Source organism: Rhopilema esculentum, chromosome 10 (assembly GCF_057945365.1).
Source record: "Rhopilema esculentum isolate cy_ngs chromosome 10, ASM5794536v1, whole genome shotgun sequence".
Lineage (NCBI taxonomy): Eukaryota > Metazoa > Cnidaria > Scyphozoa > Rhizostomeae > Rhizostomatidae > Rhopilema > Rhopilema esculentum.
In genome coordinates, this window is record NC_142824.1 from 10,574,223 (window position 1) to 10,594,166 (window position 19,944).

At 36.9% G+C, this 19,944-nt stretch overlaps 2 protein-coding genes across 2 annotated transcripts; one reads left to right on the plus strand and one right to left on the minus strand.

Annotated features, from left to right (window-relative positions):
• Window positions 1-704: 704 nt before the first annotated feature.
• Window positions 705-17,210, minus strand: LOC135692877 (lysophosphatidylserine lipase ABHD12). The gene is made up of 14 exons (XM_065211215.2): window positions 17,072-17,210; window positions 16,385-16,506; window positions 15,873-15,975; window positions 14,325-14,393; window positions 7,611-7,641; window positions 6,947-6,992; window positions 6,414-6,449; window positions 5,710-5,809; window positions 5,084-5,121; window positions 4,517-4,596; window positions 3,884-3,957; window positions 3,135-3,213; window positions 2,189-2,298; window positions 705-1,610 (listed from the first exon to the last, which is right to left on the minus strand). The coding sequence occupies exons 1-14, from the start codon at window positions 17,122-17,124 to the stop codon at window positions 1,580-1,582; spliced, it is 972 nt and encodes a 323-aa protein (XP_065067287.2). The 5' UTR covers window positions 17,125-17,210; the 3' UTR covers window positions 705-1,579.
• On the plus strand, window positions 11,441-13,204 carry LOC135692868 (sulfotransferase 1B1). Its single transcript, XM_065211204.2, has one exon. It carries the CDS (start codon window positions 12,165-12,167, stop codon window positions 13,149-13,151), a length of 987 nt encoding a protein of 328 aa, XP_065067276.2. The 5' UTR covers window positions 11,441-12,164; the 3' UTR covers window positions 13,152-13,204.
• Window positions 17,211-19,944: the final 2,734 nt, after the last annotated feature.

A 19,944-nucleotide genomic window follows, 5' to 3' on the forward strand; every position in this document is an offset into this window, starting at 1 on the left:
CAATTTTATCTGATGTCGCAAAATACCTTGCAATCGCCATCTTGGGTTAAAAAAACTGAAGCGAGCTATCGGTACCACGTTATCAGCTTGGCCATTGCTTTTAAGTAAACCTCAATACATCCAGGCAGATAAAGTCGATTTTAGAGGAGCACAAGATTTTAGACGTCTCGTAATGAAGATTTCACTCGGAGATAGTCAAGGCTGTTTCTGCATAAATATGACATTTAGCAGATGAAATATGCAGGGAAGGTTGATTACATCTTTAGTCCGTTTACCTTTCGTCCGTGTGCCGCGGCGAAATATTAGCCATAACTGATTTATGTGTGTTTGTTGTTGTTCATTCTCCTCGCGTTGCGGTGTTACTTATTTACTACATTTTATCGATTTTTCGTCGCAATAATTACATCGGAGTCCGTCGAGCAGCCTGCTATAGCGGCCTTTCCTTATTCGCACACTAATAAGAGTTGGTCTGGGCTGCCATCGTGACGTCGGGTTTAACTTGTGCAATTTGCCGAAGACAGGCAAGACTCTTTACGCATGTACTGAACATCATTCGAGAATATGATCATGATCATGAACTACCTTATAAAACAGAGCCTCTACTATGTTTTCATCAAAAATGAACAATTAAGAAATCTATTTCTGACTTCAAAAATGGAACTGAAAAAATTAAGAGAAAACGAAACCAGAAACAGGAAAGAAAGGAAGAGCAATTACAGTTTTGATGAAAATCACAAGCATCACTTAGCAACTAAAAATATACATCTACATTCATGAAATTTGACAGATTTTTGTGCTGCCAATATGCATTTTGGTAATTAAATATTTCACAAAAATTTGCAATCTCTGCCACTTGGAATTCATTGAATAGAAAAATCTTCCTTTTCGTTGTTTGGAAAGATATCATCTTGAACTAAGAAATAGCTAGCTGAAATCTAGGCCATTGGTAATTTATGAAAACTACACCATTCCCTTTGAAAAACTATTCATTATGTTTCCAAATATGCAATATTATAGAAAGGAGACGATTTCTCTGTCATTTTGAACAGGAAGGACACAGTCAAATAAAGCTTGAACAAGAAGCTAACATATTTCTGGGTGTCATTTTTGTTTCAATTCAAGAGATCTTGCAAAACATTTCTCTCTAACCTTTGTATCCATCTTGAAATGCAAGAGAAATTGCGCATTCATAATTCAACCATTAATAATTACTGGCAGGGACTATTAATGCACCAAAAATTGTCTTGCATCGATGTCTAATGAACGTTCGACCCCTAAGAAATCTGTAAGAAATGTTTGTTAAACTGATGTCAAAATGTAAGGACACCACTCACTCAATTTCTATACGTCAAATCACAAGAAACAATCAGGCAGCTGTTCTCTTGCATTCAGAGCCTTTCTTGTCATGCATATCCATTGGGAAGATAACTACATAAGTTCAAAGCTGATTTTAAAGAGGAATAACAACGTAGATCTCTTAATAACACAGTAACTGTTTAGCAAACAAAACCACGCAGAAACGACGCAAGCTATGCATTTTGAACACCCTTGCCTGCTTTTTTAACGATGCCAGATTAACTCACAGCTTTTTTGTCTTGATCTCGAAATTCCTGAAAAAGAAGGCGTTCTCCTTAAAACAAAAGGTAATACCATAACATGAGTTGTAGATAGACATGACATCGAGAAAGTGCTGCACATAGAGCTGAGTTTATGAAGAGGAGAGAAATACTGGAAACAAAGGGATCTTTAGAGGTTACTACCACGATCAAGATTGACCAAAAAGACTGGAACTTTTGACATCCAGGTGGCTTGAAAATAAATCAAATATTCTTCACATGCATAGGATATCGATTTCAAACAGTACATTTTCATCTGGCTGTCGTTTTTCTTCAAGTTTCAAATAGGAAATGAGGGTAATTAGTTTGCCTTGTAGGTTTCTTGCAGCAAATTGATTATAGGTTTATGCGAGACACTCGAAAAAGAAAATGCTGCGGTCTGAATAAAAGATGACAACAACAACAAACTTTAATCTTTAGTCCGTTTTCTTTGCTCTGATGAGCCCCGTATGCCGGAGCTAAATATTAGCCATAACTGATTTACATGTGTTTGTTGTTGTTTATTCTTGCCGCTTTGCGGTGTTACTTATTTACTTTATCAAACTTGAATTTGCTTACAAATTTTCACTCACTTCAGTATTTCTTCAAGCTTCTTTGACTTATAAATGTATTTATGGCTAAGATTTTCTTCAATATCGACGCATTCAACATTTAGTGAGCACTTCTGCGCAGCCAGACACAACTATGAAAAGAGACAAAAAAGAATTCTATAAAAGCTAAAACAGCAACACATTTAGAAAGTTACAGAGATGAAACAAACAAAATATAGAATATCTGCCCAGACTATATTTGTGCATAACGCTTGATTTGTCGATGAAGTGTACAAAGCACTTAAAAATTTCCTCTCTTATACGACCACTCTTGTCCAAAGCGTCGACTATTTTTCTGCGATGCTTTAAGAGCTACTCCTCAAGAGCTATATCAAGGCTTATCTAGAGATGTATCGAAGAGATTTTGCGATGAGATTGTGGCTAGTGTGTCTTCCGAAGACACTGCAAAACTGATTATTTGTGAACATTCATACTTCATTTACAGATTTAAATTATTAACAACATTTATGAAAATTATGAGCTTTTTTGGTCGGCTTCAATAAATAGCCTTGAACTGTGTTTGTCAACTTGGATGAATATTTATCTCAAACGTCCTTCAGCAATACCAAATTACGTAGGATAAACTGGTAGCATAAACATGCACGACTTCCCTGCCGTTGAAATGAAAGTTTTACTTGAATATCTGAAAATTAATCAAATCACACAATTGATTGGATTCACTGAGTATAAGTAACGTGACCTAACGTGACATTGAACGGAACTTTTAAAAATCGACGGGTATAAAAGTGATTTTAGCCATCTTTCAATCAATATCAACCAATGAATAAGTCTATGATTGGAATAACGCTCACTGATTGGTCGATTCTCATGGTTTCAAGAACAAGTAGGGTTTCAGTGATCCGAAACAGAAGAAAAAATGATTTTTCAAGAAACGACAGGAAGGGATATGGACAATATTTGAAAATACCTTGTGTCCTAATTGGTATGGCACAATATCATCGGATTTGTCATGTAAGATTAAAATCGGTGACGTCACATTTTGAATCCTTGAAGTTAAAAAAAACACATGAAAAGTAGAAAAAATTAGGAAAAACTAAAGTGAACTGTAGATTAGAGCCACAAAATACAATATCTAGATGGAAGATTCTAAATTTTTACGCAAATGTACTCTAAAATAACTTTTCAGACAATAAAAATAACTTAATAAACATGTTCTGTGAATGGTCTTGCTCTTTGCATTATTGAAAGATAATTGAAAACACTTTGGCAACAGTGGCAAATGAAAACATTAATAAACTTTATTAAAACAGTTTTATCAGCTTGCTGGGTCATCGTATGTCAGGGTCAGTAAATTTCGTTTTGTACTAGCCAGTTCATCTTGCAGTGCATGGCAAAACCATTACGCTCAAAGCAGAAGGGCCTAATTAAAGATCACTACTTTTGAAACAATACTTTTCACAAGGGCGAACAGAAAATAAAAAATTGGAATTGGAATTGGCCAATTTTCAAAACTAAGGCAATCTAAATCTGGTCGGGGCTGTTAAACAAATTGTGCCTAGGGCAGTTGCAGCAACAAATGAGATGGCAATAAATTAGATTGGAAACAATGAGATTAGTGTGAGCTGCTTAGAATGTCAATGGTAGAGTAAAAAAATTTAAACATACAGGTGGGCTTATAAAAAAAGCACCTGAAATTCTAAAAATCGATAAACCTACCAGTAGTCGTTCATAAATGCATACTTTAGTTCTTGGATCATAAATTCATCGTAAAAAGGAAGCAGCGAGTACGGCTTGGAAAAACAATTCGTCTAATCAATCAATCATGATTAATCATAAATAAAAAGCCATGTTATCACTAAACAGCGGCTGAACTATCATCATGACTACAATAAACCATTTTACTAAAGACCTTAACAAACGATATATTCGAATTATTCTGGATCTGCAGCGTGGGTTCAACAAAACAAAATTCAAAATTTCCAGGTTTTGAATAAAAGAAGCAGTTCCTTTAAAATCGTCTCTATCATATGTCAAGTATGAATGCAAATATCTAGATCTCAAACCTCATAGACGTGTATCTCAAAACTAAGTTTATCGCATGCTCCTTAGTCCTATCTACGCATGTGCTAACATCAACATAACGAGGCTAACGTAAAGGAGGCTGTTACATGACAGTATCCTGTAGTGAAGCCCATAGCAAGAGAAGCAACTTCTCTCCTGAAAATATGCATGCCCTTACATAAAACTGCAGGGCTGGACAAAACGTAATGTAATCAGTGATGGCATCTAAAGCTTTTTGCCTTTAGTGTAGCTGATAAAGAGTGTGCTAACAGTGAGATAAATAAAAACCTTGGCAAACGGGTGGCTTTTGGCAGCATCGTAGACACTGTTGAAAGGGGCCTCCAGAACTAAACCATCTGGCGGTGAGTCTAAAGAAAGAAATATTTTAAACATGCGCCAACCAAAGGCTTTAATGATCTTTAGCCAAAGCCTCAAAACAAATATAGGTCAAAATATTTCACAGTTCAGTGGACACATAGGGTTGATGGAGGGTGCCAGAATCCCATCTGAACAACGCTCTTAACTTCTGCAACAGCTGTTTTTGTAACATAACTTGCAATAATATAAGTACGAATGTCAGAAGAAAAATGTAATAGAAAGCAAATAGCAAGTGACGAAGAAACTATACAAAATAACGACTGGAGCATAATATATCTAAAAACGATTCACAACAAATTAGTCTAGTTGAATTACCTAGGAATATATAACTTTGAAGGTTGATTTGGTTATTACTTAATCCCAAAGCTAATTGTGACGACATGCATATCGAATTTAAAAGGAAGCTCCAATCCCTCTGATGATTCAGACAACTAAAATTAGCAGCTTAATAGCAAGCTGTCGAGTGTAAAATCATACCTTGCTCACAAAGAAACTTGGAAAGTTGAATTGCAACTCTGCAATTAAAAAAAAACCAAAAACATTTAGGAAAGTTGCACTTTTTGAAAAAATTAATATCAGTATCTTAATATATTTCTTCGAAATTTCGTCACAAACTATTTCATCGGGTCGAAAGCTCGTAGCCGGGTTCCAATCTGTGTTCCCAGAAGGAGAAATTTTCAACCAAACCCCAATCCAGCACCCCAATGTTTTTCTCTAGAAATCACAAGTTCCTTACCTGGGTCCCAATTTGGTCCCTAGAAGTGAAAAGTTCCCCATCTGGGTCCCAATGTGTGTCGCTAGAAGTCAAACGTCCCTCACCTGGGTCCCAATGTGTCGCTAGAAGTCAAAAGTTCCTTACCTGGGTTCCAATGTGTCGCTAGAAGTCAAAAGTTCCTCGCCTGGGTCCCAATGTATGTCGCTAGAAGTCAAAAGTTCCTCACCTGGGTCCCAATGTGTGTCGCTAGAAGTCAAACGTCCCTTACCTGGGTCCAAATTTGGTCTCTAGAAGTCAAACGTCCCTCACCTGGGTTCCAATGTGTCGCTAGAAGTCAAAAGTTCCTCGCCTGGGTCCCAATATGTCCCCAGAAGTCAATAGTACTCACCCAGACCCTAATGAGTGTCCCCATAGAAGAGCAGGAAGCTTCAAGTCCGAAGCCTTGTCTTTCAACCAATTCCAAGCAACTTTGCTGTCGTTAACAACACCTATACAAACAAACAATAAAAACAAAAGATGGAAATATCCCATTTAAAGGAAGATATCCAACATTTATTTATTAAAAAACATGAAGAGAAAATTTTTTGAAGATTACAACTGTTTTTAACTTTTCACAAGTATAGATTTACGTGTGTGCGCCGAGATGAAATATTTCGCGGATAAGTATATTAGGCCATGTAAAGGTTTTCATTAGGAGTTGATGGTAGTCGTGGTTGCTTCTCCATTAATGCAATGTTTGATAGTGTTTGATATTGATGTCGCGTCTGCTTTGGGGTGTTGTGTTGTGTCGCAATTGAAGTTAAAGAATTACTATTGTTGACTTCATTTAGGGTCTCACAATTTCTATAAATGATATGGAGAAATGTCAAGAGTACAGCGAGCTTGGAAAAAGGATATTCCACTCTCCTACAACGCATCGCAGCGTCTGTTGCTCTCTAGCCGGTGTGCAGACTCTAACCTCCTTCGCGTGTTGCTTTCTTGTTTCCTTCTGGTATCACCCTCTTGATATTCTATTCTTCTGGAAAACCTAAGCAACACTACCTTTGTATCATCGAGCACTGTTCAATAGATGCATCAAAAAAGATTACAAACCTTTCTCTGTTGGATGGCCATCCGAATCGCCAAAACCTAAAAAGTGGCATCAAGGAAAGAAATTAATACTAAAATACAAACATAATGAAACAAAATCAGCAAAATAACAGTCGCATGATATAGATCATAAGTCTGATGTCATGAAATAAAATATTTGTGGAAATTTTGACTTTTGACCAAATAACTCGAAAGAACGTCATTAAATACTACTATAAATGCAAAATAAGTCAGAAATTGATGGAGATATAGCAAATTCAAAGACTGCAAACTTCTAACTGATTATGGCTTTGTAAAAAGCAAGCATTTTATAACATATTGGCTAAAAGATTTTTCGTCTGACACTCCTCACAGCATAAAACGTCAGAATAAGACGTCATACTTTGCACAATTGGAGGCATTGCAAAATGGTCTTTAAAATCATATGGTCCAAACTCAAAGGTTCTTTAAATATATCTTATGACTAAGAACTCTGTTACTTTAAAGTCATAAGAAGTTGCAAAAAGAACAACAATAGGAATAAATTTGATTCAAACCTCGGTAGTCAATCACAAGTATATGATATCCAAGCTCCGACAACCTCTGAAAGAAGATTTTATAGGTCAGCTACATCAAGGCGAATAAAGAAACAAGGCACCTCGGAAAGAGTGCATAAAAAGACGTTTAGTAAGAGGATCTTGTCTACAATCGTTACATATTGGTCACAAGATTAGCTCTGAAACTAGCATTACACCTTGCAACTTCAAAATATCTTGCACAGTTGTAAATAGGCGCAAATTTAAATTGTATATTGGAAAACACCATTTGGCCTTTCATTGCGGATGTTTGTTTGAAAAAATTAAATTCATACTAAAATAGGGCTTATTTTAAATTGTAAATATTTAATTGTAATGAGGGTAATTTGTTTTTTAAAAGAGTTTCTGTAAATATTATAAGTGGAGGGGTCCTTGAAAATCAGCATTGCTGAACGGCTACCCTCCTTAAAAATTTGAAATTAAATTAAATGAAATCTGACATTTCTCTTCGTAACATTTCGTAAGCCCCTTTTCATTGGATACATCGAATAAGCCAATTTGGGTCTGTCATTATTAAAAAAATTCAAGTCTTTCAAAAGGCGAGGATTCTATTAAGTCTTGAAACATCACTAAAATACTCTTGAATACAATGTAAAACAAAACCAAACTTGGATCGCAATATTACCTTGTATAGTCCAACTCTGTGGGATGTTGCTCTGAAAAAGGACAAAATTCAAGATTTAAGGAAATGCCACTAACAGCGAGTGAAAGAAATTACCAAAAAATTATTACGTATGAGATTTTTAGGACGAGATTTGGTTGCTGTGCCTATTAAGTCAGACCACTGAACTTTACCACCAAACTATGATTTTCGTTTCATGAAATCTATCAAATTATTATCTAATTTTTCTAAAAACATATAAAATTATAACATATTGGGTGCTGTCAGGACCACTAAAAGCCGGTAAGTTATCTAATTTATTTCGTTTTAGTGTGTGAAATCGCGTTTTTAAAAGAAATATCAGGCTTTTCTAACAGCGCGAAATGATGTCTGGTCCACCGATCCGGATGTATTTGAGTTCCAATGAACGAATCATGGTTGAATTAGCTATAAAGGTAATACACTGAGCATTTGCTGCACAGTTGATACGGCAGATAGAGGATAACTAACTGAAGCCGCTTTAGATTCAGATAGATTTGAAATTAGCACTGCTCAATGTGAAGAAATTATTGAAGATGATGAACAGTTTGTATGAATTATTTTAATGCTGAATCAAGATTCATGCTTTAGGCGAGGAAAAGATTGGATCAGATGACCGCATAAACTTAAGGAAAGATACCTGTTGTGTATGAGGTTTTCTTCAAGTTCTTAAGGAAGAACTTTTAGTAAACCTTGGTTTATCTTAGCCTGAGATCAGGCTCTCGGGGCGGAGGAGGCGGGGGCGGCGGGGGCGGCGGAGGAGGCGGGGGCGGCGGAGGAGGCGGGGCGGCGGGGGCGGCGGAGGAGGCGGGGCGGCGGGGGCGGCGGAGGAGGCGGGGCGGCGGGGGCGGCGGAGGAGGCGGGGGCGGCGGAGGAGGCGGGGCGGCGGAGGAGGCGGGGCGGCGGGGGCGGCGGAGGAGGCGGGGCGGCGGAGGAGGCGGGGCGGCGGAGGAGGAGGAGTATCTATGACATGAGTGAAAGGAAGATGCTGCGATGTCAATGGCATGACTTTGGTTATCCAAGCTCAAAATTTTTCTCGGCTCAAAAGGCATCGATAGAGTTTTCTGACACAGAAATTCGTGAACGTTGATAAAAAAGAGAAGACCCTGTAAATTAAATTTATTTTAAAATTCTATTTTATTACATTGGATTCTCGCCGTCGTGTTGCTTTGTTTCTGATTATTTTTCCCATCGACTGGTTTTCCCAGAGATGAATTGAGTCTGCTCGCAGGCCAACACTGCGTTAATTTCTTCTTGCACATTAAATTGACCTGTTATCAGGAGCGCCTACACTTTGACCGAGATTACGATTTCCTGCCCGTAATGTACTTTGGGGTTTTTATGTGATATCTTTCAGTAGATTTCAAAAAAAGTTATAATCCATTTTAACTAAGGTGTTTTAAATTGGAGAAGCATTGGAAAGATTCCTCTCAAGGCTACAGCAGCTGAACGATGATAAGCCTCGGGGGTAGCTGGGAGGAACATTCAATTTGGAATGTTGCATAACAGAGACTATAGTCTTTCTCAACTTTTTTGCCATAATGAGTTAGAAAATGTTTTGAAAGTTTACGCTAACGAACGCATTAGTAGCAGTTCTGCTGGGAACACGTTTTTGTTCTTTTTGATGATGCTTTATCTTGTGTGATCAAAGATAAATTTGTATTTTATCTAACTCGGTTTTGTATTTTTATGTTAATTGAAATCTTCTCTAAATCGTTATGTTTATGAATAATGACAGATAGAAGCAAATACTTTCTGAAAGGAGTGGTTTCCTGTGTTTCAAAGGGCGTGGCCGTTAAAAAATTTGGGGGCAAGCCTGCTAGTCCCGTTTCAGCCACTCCCTTGTGGGCTAGTGCCAGTGTGACCTGATCTAGCGTAATATTATGATGATATTGGCCAAAAATCGTCATTTAGCATAAAATGTAGCATAATTTGGAATCTAGCATAACTCTGGCATAATTCTGATATTATTTAAAAGAAACATTGTTTCCATTGATCCATTGTCTATCGTTACCAAATGTAAACACTTTACACCAGCATCTGTGGTTTCATTTTGGGAGTTTCAGGTTATCGCCAGTTGTTTTGATTGGTTGGCAGCCACATATTTTGGTTACAAAAGTTTTCGCTTGCTTTGATCTAAAACTGTCTGTTATCTTTTGCTTTATTTCATCATTCATCATTTGCAATTTTGAAATTATTTTAAAATTTTTTGAATATTATCTGTGTGAAAATTTTTGTTTCCTTTGCATTTTCGTTGTTTTTTGCAACAATCAATTTATGACGGCCAAGGGGTTTTGAGAAACTGCCAAAATGGAGAAATTTGGATCTAAACCATGGATCTAAATTGCCTTTTTGTTTATGAAGAATGAGTACACTGGGTTGTCAAAAAGGCCAAATTGCAACTCTGGCCACTTTTGATATTCTGAGCATGCATTAGCCTCTTTCTCGAGCAGGGTTGCCTTGATTTGAAATCTAGCATAATTTTTGCAAATCTAGCACAATCTTATGACAAATTTGGCGTAATTCCAAAATTGAGATCTGGTGCGTGGTTTTTGCATTACAAACAAGATGGGGGTAAAGATCATGCTTTCAAACTGGGCGAAATGAGAATAAGAAGAAACAAGCACAATTTGTACATCGGTGAGAGAAGAGTTTATTTGCCATCTGCAACGAGGTTTTCGTTTATAGTATCAAAACTTTTTGAAGAACAGATTTGAGGGCAAAGAAATTGATGGGCTGAATGCAGTTAAGAACTTTCCATCGCAGCAATCCCTAATTCTGTCCATGCAGAGAGGCTGATTCCCACCTACAACAAGATAGAAGCAGGTGGGAAAAGCAGCATAGCTCCAGAAAACTTATCAAATAGATAAATATTGCAATTAATATGCTTGATCTCTCAAGTTTCGAGTTCCGGGAAAAGCTGCAAAGATATGGTTCCAAAAAACCAAAAATAGCAAAGTCTGGGAAGCAAGGCTGATTTAAGGGAGTTTTTGAAGGTGAGAGGGAAAAAATAACTTTGACAGAGATCCGAACAAACCATGTAAAAGAGTTTCTTTTCGATAACTTTTTGCTCACATATTAAGACATCGCTATATGTAGCTAATCTTCTTATTAACACAATCCATACAATGTAAAGAATCAGCTTTTGCTACTTATAGTTCATTCATTTAAGAATTTGCCTAATTAGGACAGACAGGCTATTTGCACTATGATGGCAGTTTCTATATTTGCCACCCCCATGTTGCCAATCCCAGCAAAGTACCACGCCCAATTTTTATAAAAAGTGTGGATCTGTAAAAATTTCTTGTTTTAGACCCTGGGTTGTTTATTTATGAAACTTACAAGGCCCACTCAGACAAGGGGAGGTATTATATATAACTTATTGATGTGCATGGCAACCTTATTGCAGTGCATAGCAAACTGAGGGTACCCGTCATTATTCGGTTGGATTTTTTATTGGTAACGATTGTTGTTGTAATCGAAATCTATCTAAATTGATCGATATAAACAACTGGTTATTGTTTGGTTATTACACTGGAGTAGCAACACTGCCAGACATAAAGGTGTAGCGGAGCGTAAATTTGCGCAATGCTGGGCTCCCGCGCGGTATCACTAGAATCACTTGTTTTGAATCAGTATTTTTTCTGAAAATGACTGTTCTTGGAACACAGCCTTATTCATGTCGGGCCTAGAGAATAACTTCTGCCAATCCATGTTGCCAATCCCAGCAAAGTACCACGCCCAATTTTTATAAAAAGTGTGGATCTGTAAAAATTTCTTGTTTTAGACCCTGGGTTGTTTATTTATGAAACTTACAAGGCCCACTCAGACAAGGGGAGGTATTATATATAACTTATTGATGTGCATGGCAACCTTATTGCAGTGCATAGCAAACTGAGGGTACCCGTCATTATTCGGTTGGATTTTTTATTGGTAACGATTGTTGTTGTAATCGAAATCTATCTAAATTGATCGATATAAACAACTGGTTATTGTTTGGTTATTACACTGGAGTAGCAACACTGCCAGACATAAAGGTGTAGCGGAGCGTAAATTTGCGCAATGCTGGGCTCCCGCGCGGTATCACTAGAATCACTTGTTTTGAATCAGTATTTTTTCTGAAAATGACTGTTCTTGGAACACAGCCTTATTCATGTCGGGCCTAGAGAATAACTTCTACTGAAAAAAAACCTTCACTACTTTTTGTTTTAAGACAAACATTTCCAACATTTATATGAAAAAACTTTTTTAAGCATGATTTCAGACACTGTTTTCCCGGAAATCGTCAACGAAGATTTTCTGACACGTCGCGCCGTTCATTGGTTTATCGAAACAAAGAGCACAGGTGAGTTTTCATTTCGTAACAAAGGATATCTTTCCTTTGCTATTGGTCTACTGTACTTGTCTGTCACGCTTCTCTAAATTCGAGGACTCACATGATTCTCTAATTCAACAAACAATTGACAATGAACTTATCTGCCCCTTCTGAGTGTCTTCCTCTGTCTTAAAGCATACGACATAAGGCAAGCAGCAACAGTCATGTCGAATATTGCAGTAAAACCTTTTTCAGAACATGAAACCAATCGACTTAAGCAAGCATATAGAGAATCGTTCGATAAGCATGGGCTCCGTTACCTACGAACGCAACCAGGTAATTGCGTACTGCCAACTGCCTATGAGAGATTCAAGGCTCACTTTGCGACATTCAATCTTCGGAAAGACGATGTGTATATCAGGACATTTCCCAAAAACGGTACAACGTGGACTGCAGAGCTTGTCTGGAACGTAATGAATAACGTAGACCTCGATAAAGCAAAAGCCATCAGTCTGCTGAAACGAGTACCCTTCATTGAGTCGCCAGTCCTTCAAGATGCAGTAAATGACGCCCTTCCACCCTCAGACATCCACGAAATTAAATTGATGGAAACGATGCAATCGCCAAGAATCCTCAAAACTCACCTACCCCTCTACCTTCTGCCAACTGGTTTGCTTAACGAATGCAAAGTCGTGTCCTGCTTACGAAACCCCAAGGACAGCATCGTTTCTTTCTACCACCATGAAAAATTGTTCGTATCTCATGGTTACACTGGCGACTTTGCAACCTACTTTGATCTCTTTATGGATGAGATGATACTGTACAGTCCTTACTTTAATTATATTGTTGATATGTGGGAGAAACGACATCACCCAAATATGTGCATACTGTTCTTCGAAGATATGAAAGAAGATCTGGCTGGAACAATCAATAAAGTATCGACATTTCTTGAAAGAAACCTCACGAATAAGCAGAGCTTACAACTGGAGGATCATTTGAGCTTCAGAAAGATGAAAAACAACAATGCAGTAAATTTCTCGCAGCACCGAGAAATAGTTTCTACAAAAACAAACGCAGAAGAAAAGTGCTTTATGCGCAAAGGACAAGTTGGAGATTGGAAAAATTACTTCACTCCTGAGATGAATAAACGGATGGATGAAGCTACTGAAAAGCATTTCACGCCAATCGGACTTCACTTTCGGTACGAATGAAATAAACTTTTGCTCAACAAGAACAATAGTGTTACTCTTAGGTGCCAAATAGATGAGGGGTTGGAAAAAGCGGGGGGGGGGGGTCGGCTGGAAACATTAGACAAATCTAATAAGGGGGGGTTGGAATAAGTTGGACATTTTAGAAAATTTCACAAGTGGGTGAGGGGGGCAGTGGGGCTTGAAAATCCGGGGGATGGAATGAACGGTTCGAAATCTAAATTAATACTGCTAAAAGAAATAATTAAAACAATAATCAACAAAAGGAAAAACATTAATCGAAATTGCAGTACTTTCCCTACTAGTTTTTCCCTACTGGCACTACGGTTGGCTCCAAAATTACTCTCTTCCTCACAAACTTCAAATTTTGTTCCGTTCAACAGATTTAAGTTTTCTATTTTCAATAGATTCCGTTTAATATCTGCTACTACCACCAAGATCTGCACTAAAGGCCGTTTTCCCAAGGCTTGCGTCAAAGGCTGCGTCACGACCTCCTGTGAGAAGCAGGTTTGCCAGATTGGCCTTTTTTAGGCCAATTTTGGCCTTTTTCACAGTTAAATTGCTTGGATTCGTATTTGTTCAGATGGCATTTTTTTGAAGAGAGCAAAGCTTGTTGCGTCATTATCCTTTTGAATCTTACTGCACAAATTGCTATAGAGATCATTTATAGCATTTGCAAATAGTCGTGAAGTGAAATCAAAGCAATGGCAATGCTCTTATCAACGTTACTGCCTCGGAAGTTCTAATTTGCCTGTGCTTAGAAGATTTGAATTTTGCATTACTCAAAACTGGTTTCGTTTGTTTTCCTGCTTACATCTATTAAAATGAATTTAATACAATGAAAGGAAAAAACTTAATAAAAACAGATCACAGTGCCGGAATGGGAACAATACCGGGGGCGGTTTATACCGGTGACGGCTTTTACCGGGGACAGTTTTTACCGGGGCCGGTTTATACCAGTGACGGCTTTTACCGGGGACAGTTTTTACCTGGGACGGTTTTTACTGGATTTAATAGGCAGGGGTGTCTAAGATCTTTACGAAGCATTACTGTAAATCAAATAAAAAGAAATAAAATCATTGTAAATCGGACAAGACATACCAATGAAAAGACCGTGAAATCAAAACTAAATATACATGTTCATCAGAGTGCTACAAGTATTAGTTGACAGCTCACCTGGTTCCGCCATTTCCGTGAAGATATAAGATCATCCCTTTTATATTATCATGCTTTGGTGAAACAAACCTCGAAAATATAAAATTTAAGAAAGTAAATTACGTAACAATGAGTGAGTCAAAAAATGCTTGGCAATGAGAGTAGATTTTCAAAAATGCTTTAGAAACAGGGTAATAGTTGTATTGTTAGGTTACACACGTTTTAATGATAATATCTCAATTTTGCTGAGTCTCAATATTCGAGAACAATTTCCAATCGGGCCTAAAATTATTCTAAAATCAACTTAATGAAGAAAGTTTCGAGATTTGCTAAAGTCGTTTTGTACTGCAACATTGCAGAAAATAAAACACAAAATCACAATACAGACTCGATGAGTGTTCCACAATCTTTGTGCAGAAAAGTCACCCTTGTTTGTTTGCTCAAATAACACCACATACAAAAGGTCACATTGTCGCTGAAATTCAAGCCTGGCTATTATTTTTGATTAATTCATGAACTTAGGAGTTTGGAGCCACATTATATCTCCTAATAAATAACAGCGTATTCAATGTTTGGTAGGATGTTGCTTTGAAAACAAGCTAAAGAATGTGGGGTTTAAGGCAGATGTAGGCAACCTACGGCCCGCAGGTCAGAATCCAGCCAGCACATTTTCATTTTGGAACATCATCCCCTTACAGCAAGAATTCTTGCAAGTAAACAAAATTTCATGTGAAAAATTCCAAGCAAGCATTATGCATCAAATGATATTGTGCTTTTTCCACCCAAATACACAAATTGACAAGAAACATTCAGCATGATACAATTCCGCATTTTGTAAAACAAAGGTGACTTTTCCTTTCTTTGGACAATAGATGCTATATATTTATGCCATTTTAGCAGCAACACCTTAATTCTGTCAAAGAATTAAAATTTATACATTTTCTGGCACATGTTTTATGACACCTTTTCTTTAGCCTTTCTGTGATTGAGGTTTTTTTCACCTGTAATTACTGAAGATGACTCTAGCTAGACTTGAAACGTTTATTATAATTGACTTGTCTATTTAACAAATTTGTAACAAGGATTTGCCGAATGTAATGGATTTGTCTATTTATCAGATTTGTTAAATTTAATCGGATTTTTTATTGTCACAAAGTAACAAGGAGTTGTCGAATGGATTCACATTATGTCTTTTTTGTTGTGGTACTTATTATAAATTTTATGATGTTATGCTGTTGAGAGTTTTTAGACAAATATACCATACTTTCAGCATTTCATCTTCTACATCACTGCCCATGCTCAGGAACATAAAACTTTCCAATTTTAAGTCAAGAAAGTGTTAAGAAAGTTTTAGTGCTGAAATTATGAAATAGCTAAGAAAGGCTGAAGGGTTGGCTAAAATAAAGTTTCTTGCAAAAATTTTTCTGCATAGACATAGAAGTGTACTCAATTACTAGATAGCCCCTCATACTGGAACAAGCTGGTGCAAGTTGGTCTCTACCTTGGGGTGAAATACCATTTATTATATTAATGAAGTAATTTAAACAAAACATCCAATGAGTCACTTACCATGCCCCGAGTCTCCCAGCCTCACCATCAAAATAAAAGTTTTTGGCATTTTCCAATCCATAATTTTCTGGTCTTGAAAAATTGGCAAATAATGGTACATTTACTGCAAAAATTAAAACAGGATCAATTCTACTATCAATTTTCTAAAAATTATAAACTTTTAACTTCATTTTCAAATTCATCTCTGGCCCCTTGATAGATTTATATTATCTCTGAAATTCATCAGAAAGTAAAACATATAGATTGTCAATACAGCATTCAATTTACAATTAAAAAAAGAACATGGGTGATGAGCTCTGCTTGCCTGTGAAAATCACCATTTTTAATGAAAATTCTCTTATTATTTAAATTTGTATAACTGCATATCTGTTGCTTGAATGCAAATTAAACAGAACTTGATACACTTGAAGAGTCTCAAGTGTTTTGAAGGAAATAATATTCAATCTTCTTAAACTAAGAAAAAGGAAAATTTCAAAGCTACACCTTACTAGAGGAAGGCTGAAAATACATACTTATGTGTAGAAACAAAACAGTATTCCTGAAATCTTTGGAAACACACATCAGTGAGCCAAAAAAGACATAAAGAGAAAACACTGTAATGACACTGTACTTCAATGATGACACCAAGATTTGTCTACAAAGAAATAATTGGATTTAGAAACATACTGAAAAATAGTTAAAGATAGGACATATTTAAGTGCTGGTACATTTCAAAGGTCAAGAATGCAAGGTTATGATTGCTGTAGAATAAGAAATTACAGCGAATCTCCATGGGGTCCTTGTTTATACTCAAATTTATATTACACTTCCCCCTTCAAACCCTTGAAATTTCCATTAGCATTTTGGCTTTTTGCTCGTCTTATTGTCTTCAAATATCTAAAAGAACTCATTTTTTTAAAAAAATTTTTTTGCAAGCATAACAATTTTTAAATCCAGACACATGCATCATTCTACCTAGAATTGTGATTAGTGGTTTTTCTACATATAATTCAGAAACTTGTTTTTAAAATGGTTTATTGCTACAGATAAAAGCATCTTTCCTTGCATCCTTTATCTAATCCCTAATATTTTGAGTGGGTTGCTCTTTCTGTCACCATTCTGGAAGAGTGTCAGATAAAAAGTCCTTCAAAATAGTTTTTGTAAATGCTACAAATACAGCACTTTGAAGTCGTTAATGGATGTAAAAACTGAATTGAAACCTCAAGCTTGATTCACTTTTTGTCACATCCTCATCTGTTAAGGCTTCGGCCATTTTCAGGATGGTCAGAGTCAGGCTATCGAGACACACCTCCAAAAGCTGCAATTCGTTTAGGCCTAAAGAACGATAACGAGGCTAAGAGGCTAAGTCAATGGACTCAGCCGTTACAGTACCGGTGCGTAGAGGACTCTCTAAAAATAAAAAATAAAATCCTTTGCTTTCTATGAACACTCCTATTTGCTCGTATTGTTCTCAAACAATAATGCCCTCCAAACTTGAAAATTATATCCTTTCTTACGCTACTCTTAGTTACAGCAGGTTATAGACGAAGATTTTGCTAATGATCGCACGTCCTTACCTCACGTTTGCAGGAAGTTTCTAAGTTTAATGCGATCATCAGGCAACAGTTGCCGGATAGTCGCATGGAGCGTGAAAGGCGGAGTGGCGGAGTGGTGGAGTGGCGGAGTGGCGGAGTGGCGGAGTGGCGGAGTGGCGGAGTTGCAACTTAGAACCGTCCTGTTCTTTACAGCTCTGCCTATAGGGCATCTTGCACTTGATCACAGATCGGTAAAGCAATAATTTTCATTGGCATACAATATAATTACGGTAATTTATACAAGAAATGAAAGAATCAAGTTGAAAGGTTATTGGGTTAATCTAGTATTTTGCATCTCTTAACAAAAAAAAAAATACTGAAGTCTAAAATTAGCCTTAGGATTTGGATATCAGTCTTGTTTCTTGTACCATACTTGCTTATCGTAGATCTTTCAGCAAATTTATCGTGCAGACTCTCAGGACATATCTTGTTAATTATTTTAAACATCTGAACCGACCAGTCAAATTGAAACATCTGATCGATGCTAAATGTTGGTCGAATCAAAGAGTCCTTTATTTTAGATGCTTCAATAATGTCAATTATTGTCTTTGGAGATTAGTTTAACAGATCAGAATTACATTTCTTACTAATTTCTTTGCGATGTGCCGCTTCCAAATACAAATTATCGAATTACTCTTCCGTTTTCGGTCAATATACATTGATGTTTCGTGAAAACTTTGCAATTTGGGATCAGTTCTGAAAGAAAACTGCTAAATGACCTTGACAAATTACAGTTTCTTCAGCGCTCGTTGCGTTGTTTCATGTCAAGCCAAATTATTTTGTAACAATCATTTACAGCTCTCAAAGAAGGTGGTAAGTAAAGAGAAAGGGAACTATGCCCTCTGCTTTTGGGATATCCTTCGCAAAGACTTGCTGAATCTTCCTTTTTTGCACACTAGAGATTTTAGTGTTTCCTAATAGAAGACTTTCGGTAATATTTCACAAGACTGCCTTTTATGCCTTTTACAATTGTTTTACAATCTCTGGCTTGCTGTCTGTAGTTCAAAAATTAGAAAGCTTCTGGTTTGAAATCAAGCCACCCTTGCTCTCACACGGGGCACCAATGTAAAGCCACTATAAAGGGGGTTTCAAAATTGCTTAGAAAGTTTATCGATAATTGTTTACTCAACTTCTTAAGGATAGAGCCGAACCATTTTTGGACCCATAGTAATTAACTAAGCCACCCTCAATATAGTGTGGAAAATTAAAATCTCAAGATGGAAAATCTGTAGATTATAACACGTAGATTACCAATGCCAGCCCCAGGCAACGCTAACAATATCTTAAGCCAAAACCCCACTCTGAAAAACGATACGCGGATCGAATCAGATCTTGTTGTTCTGTTCAGTTCTGTTCGATCCGCGGATCATTTCAGATTGGAACGCACGTTGACATTTATCTCCACGGGGTCCTTGCCTCATGACACAAGTGCTTTATTTTTTAAAAAGTTCTAATTCAATTTTGATAAAAAGAAAACTATCGTACCGGAGCGGTTAAAAAACGGTTGAAATCAGTTTCGAACCGTCACGGATCAGTCATGTGACCATTTTTTGCACCTAAAGCGCTTGCGCAACACAAAATCTGATCCGATCCGCGGATCATTCTCTGGAGTGGGTTTTCGGCTTTATGTAGTTTCGTAAAACATAGTTTCGTGTAAATAAACTACTCTTGCATTGGGTTATGCAAATGGTTGTGATGATGTTTATGAACAGGCTCACAATGTCAGAGCTTCATATCTTGAATACTAAAGCTTAGGTTCGTCTCAGTTTGGGAGAGAAATAAACCAGTTGGATTACAGCAATGATTGGTAGCAAATACAGCAAAAAAATATTGAAATGTCATAATTTACTGGAAAACAATAGCAAAATGTTCTAGGCAATGTAAAAAACTGCTGGAGATTAAGCGAGCAGATGGAAAATTTGCCAAAAATTATGCATGCGGTAGAAGAGCTGCACTATTTCTTTTCACCTGCTTATTTAAGAAGAATCAAAAGCTTTCCTTGGAAGTTTTTTAACTGCAATGGCTAGATCAAACGACATGCTGCAATGCAGGAAGGTTAATTAATATAAGGAGAGTAATTTGAGATCAATCGTCAACATATCTCGAGATTCATTGACTCTATTGTTAATAAAATAAAAGAGTTTTACCAATTTAGAAAAAGATCTAATGCAGCTGTGTGCAATACCTTTATGAAAGCACGAACCTCAGCTGGATGTAAAGAGAAAGACATGGTTTAAAATTAGATGGTTCATTCTTATATTTCAAGATTGCAGTTTGTGCGAAGCTGGAGCCTTAGTTTTCGGAGAACAAAGCAAAATACAGAACATGACTCACTCACATCGGATAATGTGAATGTGTGAGTGAGGGCTGGTGGCAATTTAACGTGCTTTTGGTAATACCATCAAAGATAAAAAAGGTTTTATTGTCTTGATGAGGTAGTCATTAAGTGAAAGATCAAGGCCAACACTTGAAATCCGAAGCCATGGAACAGGTAAATG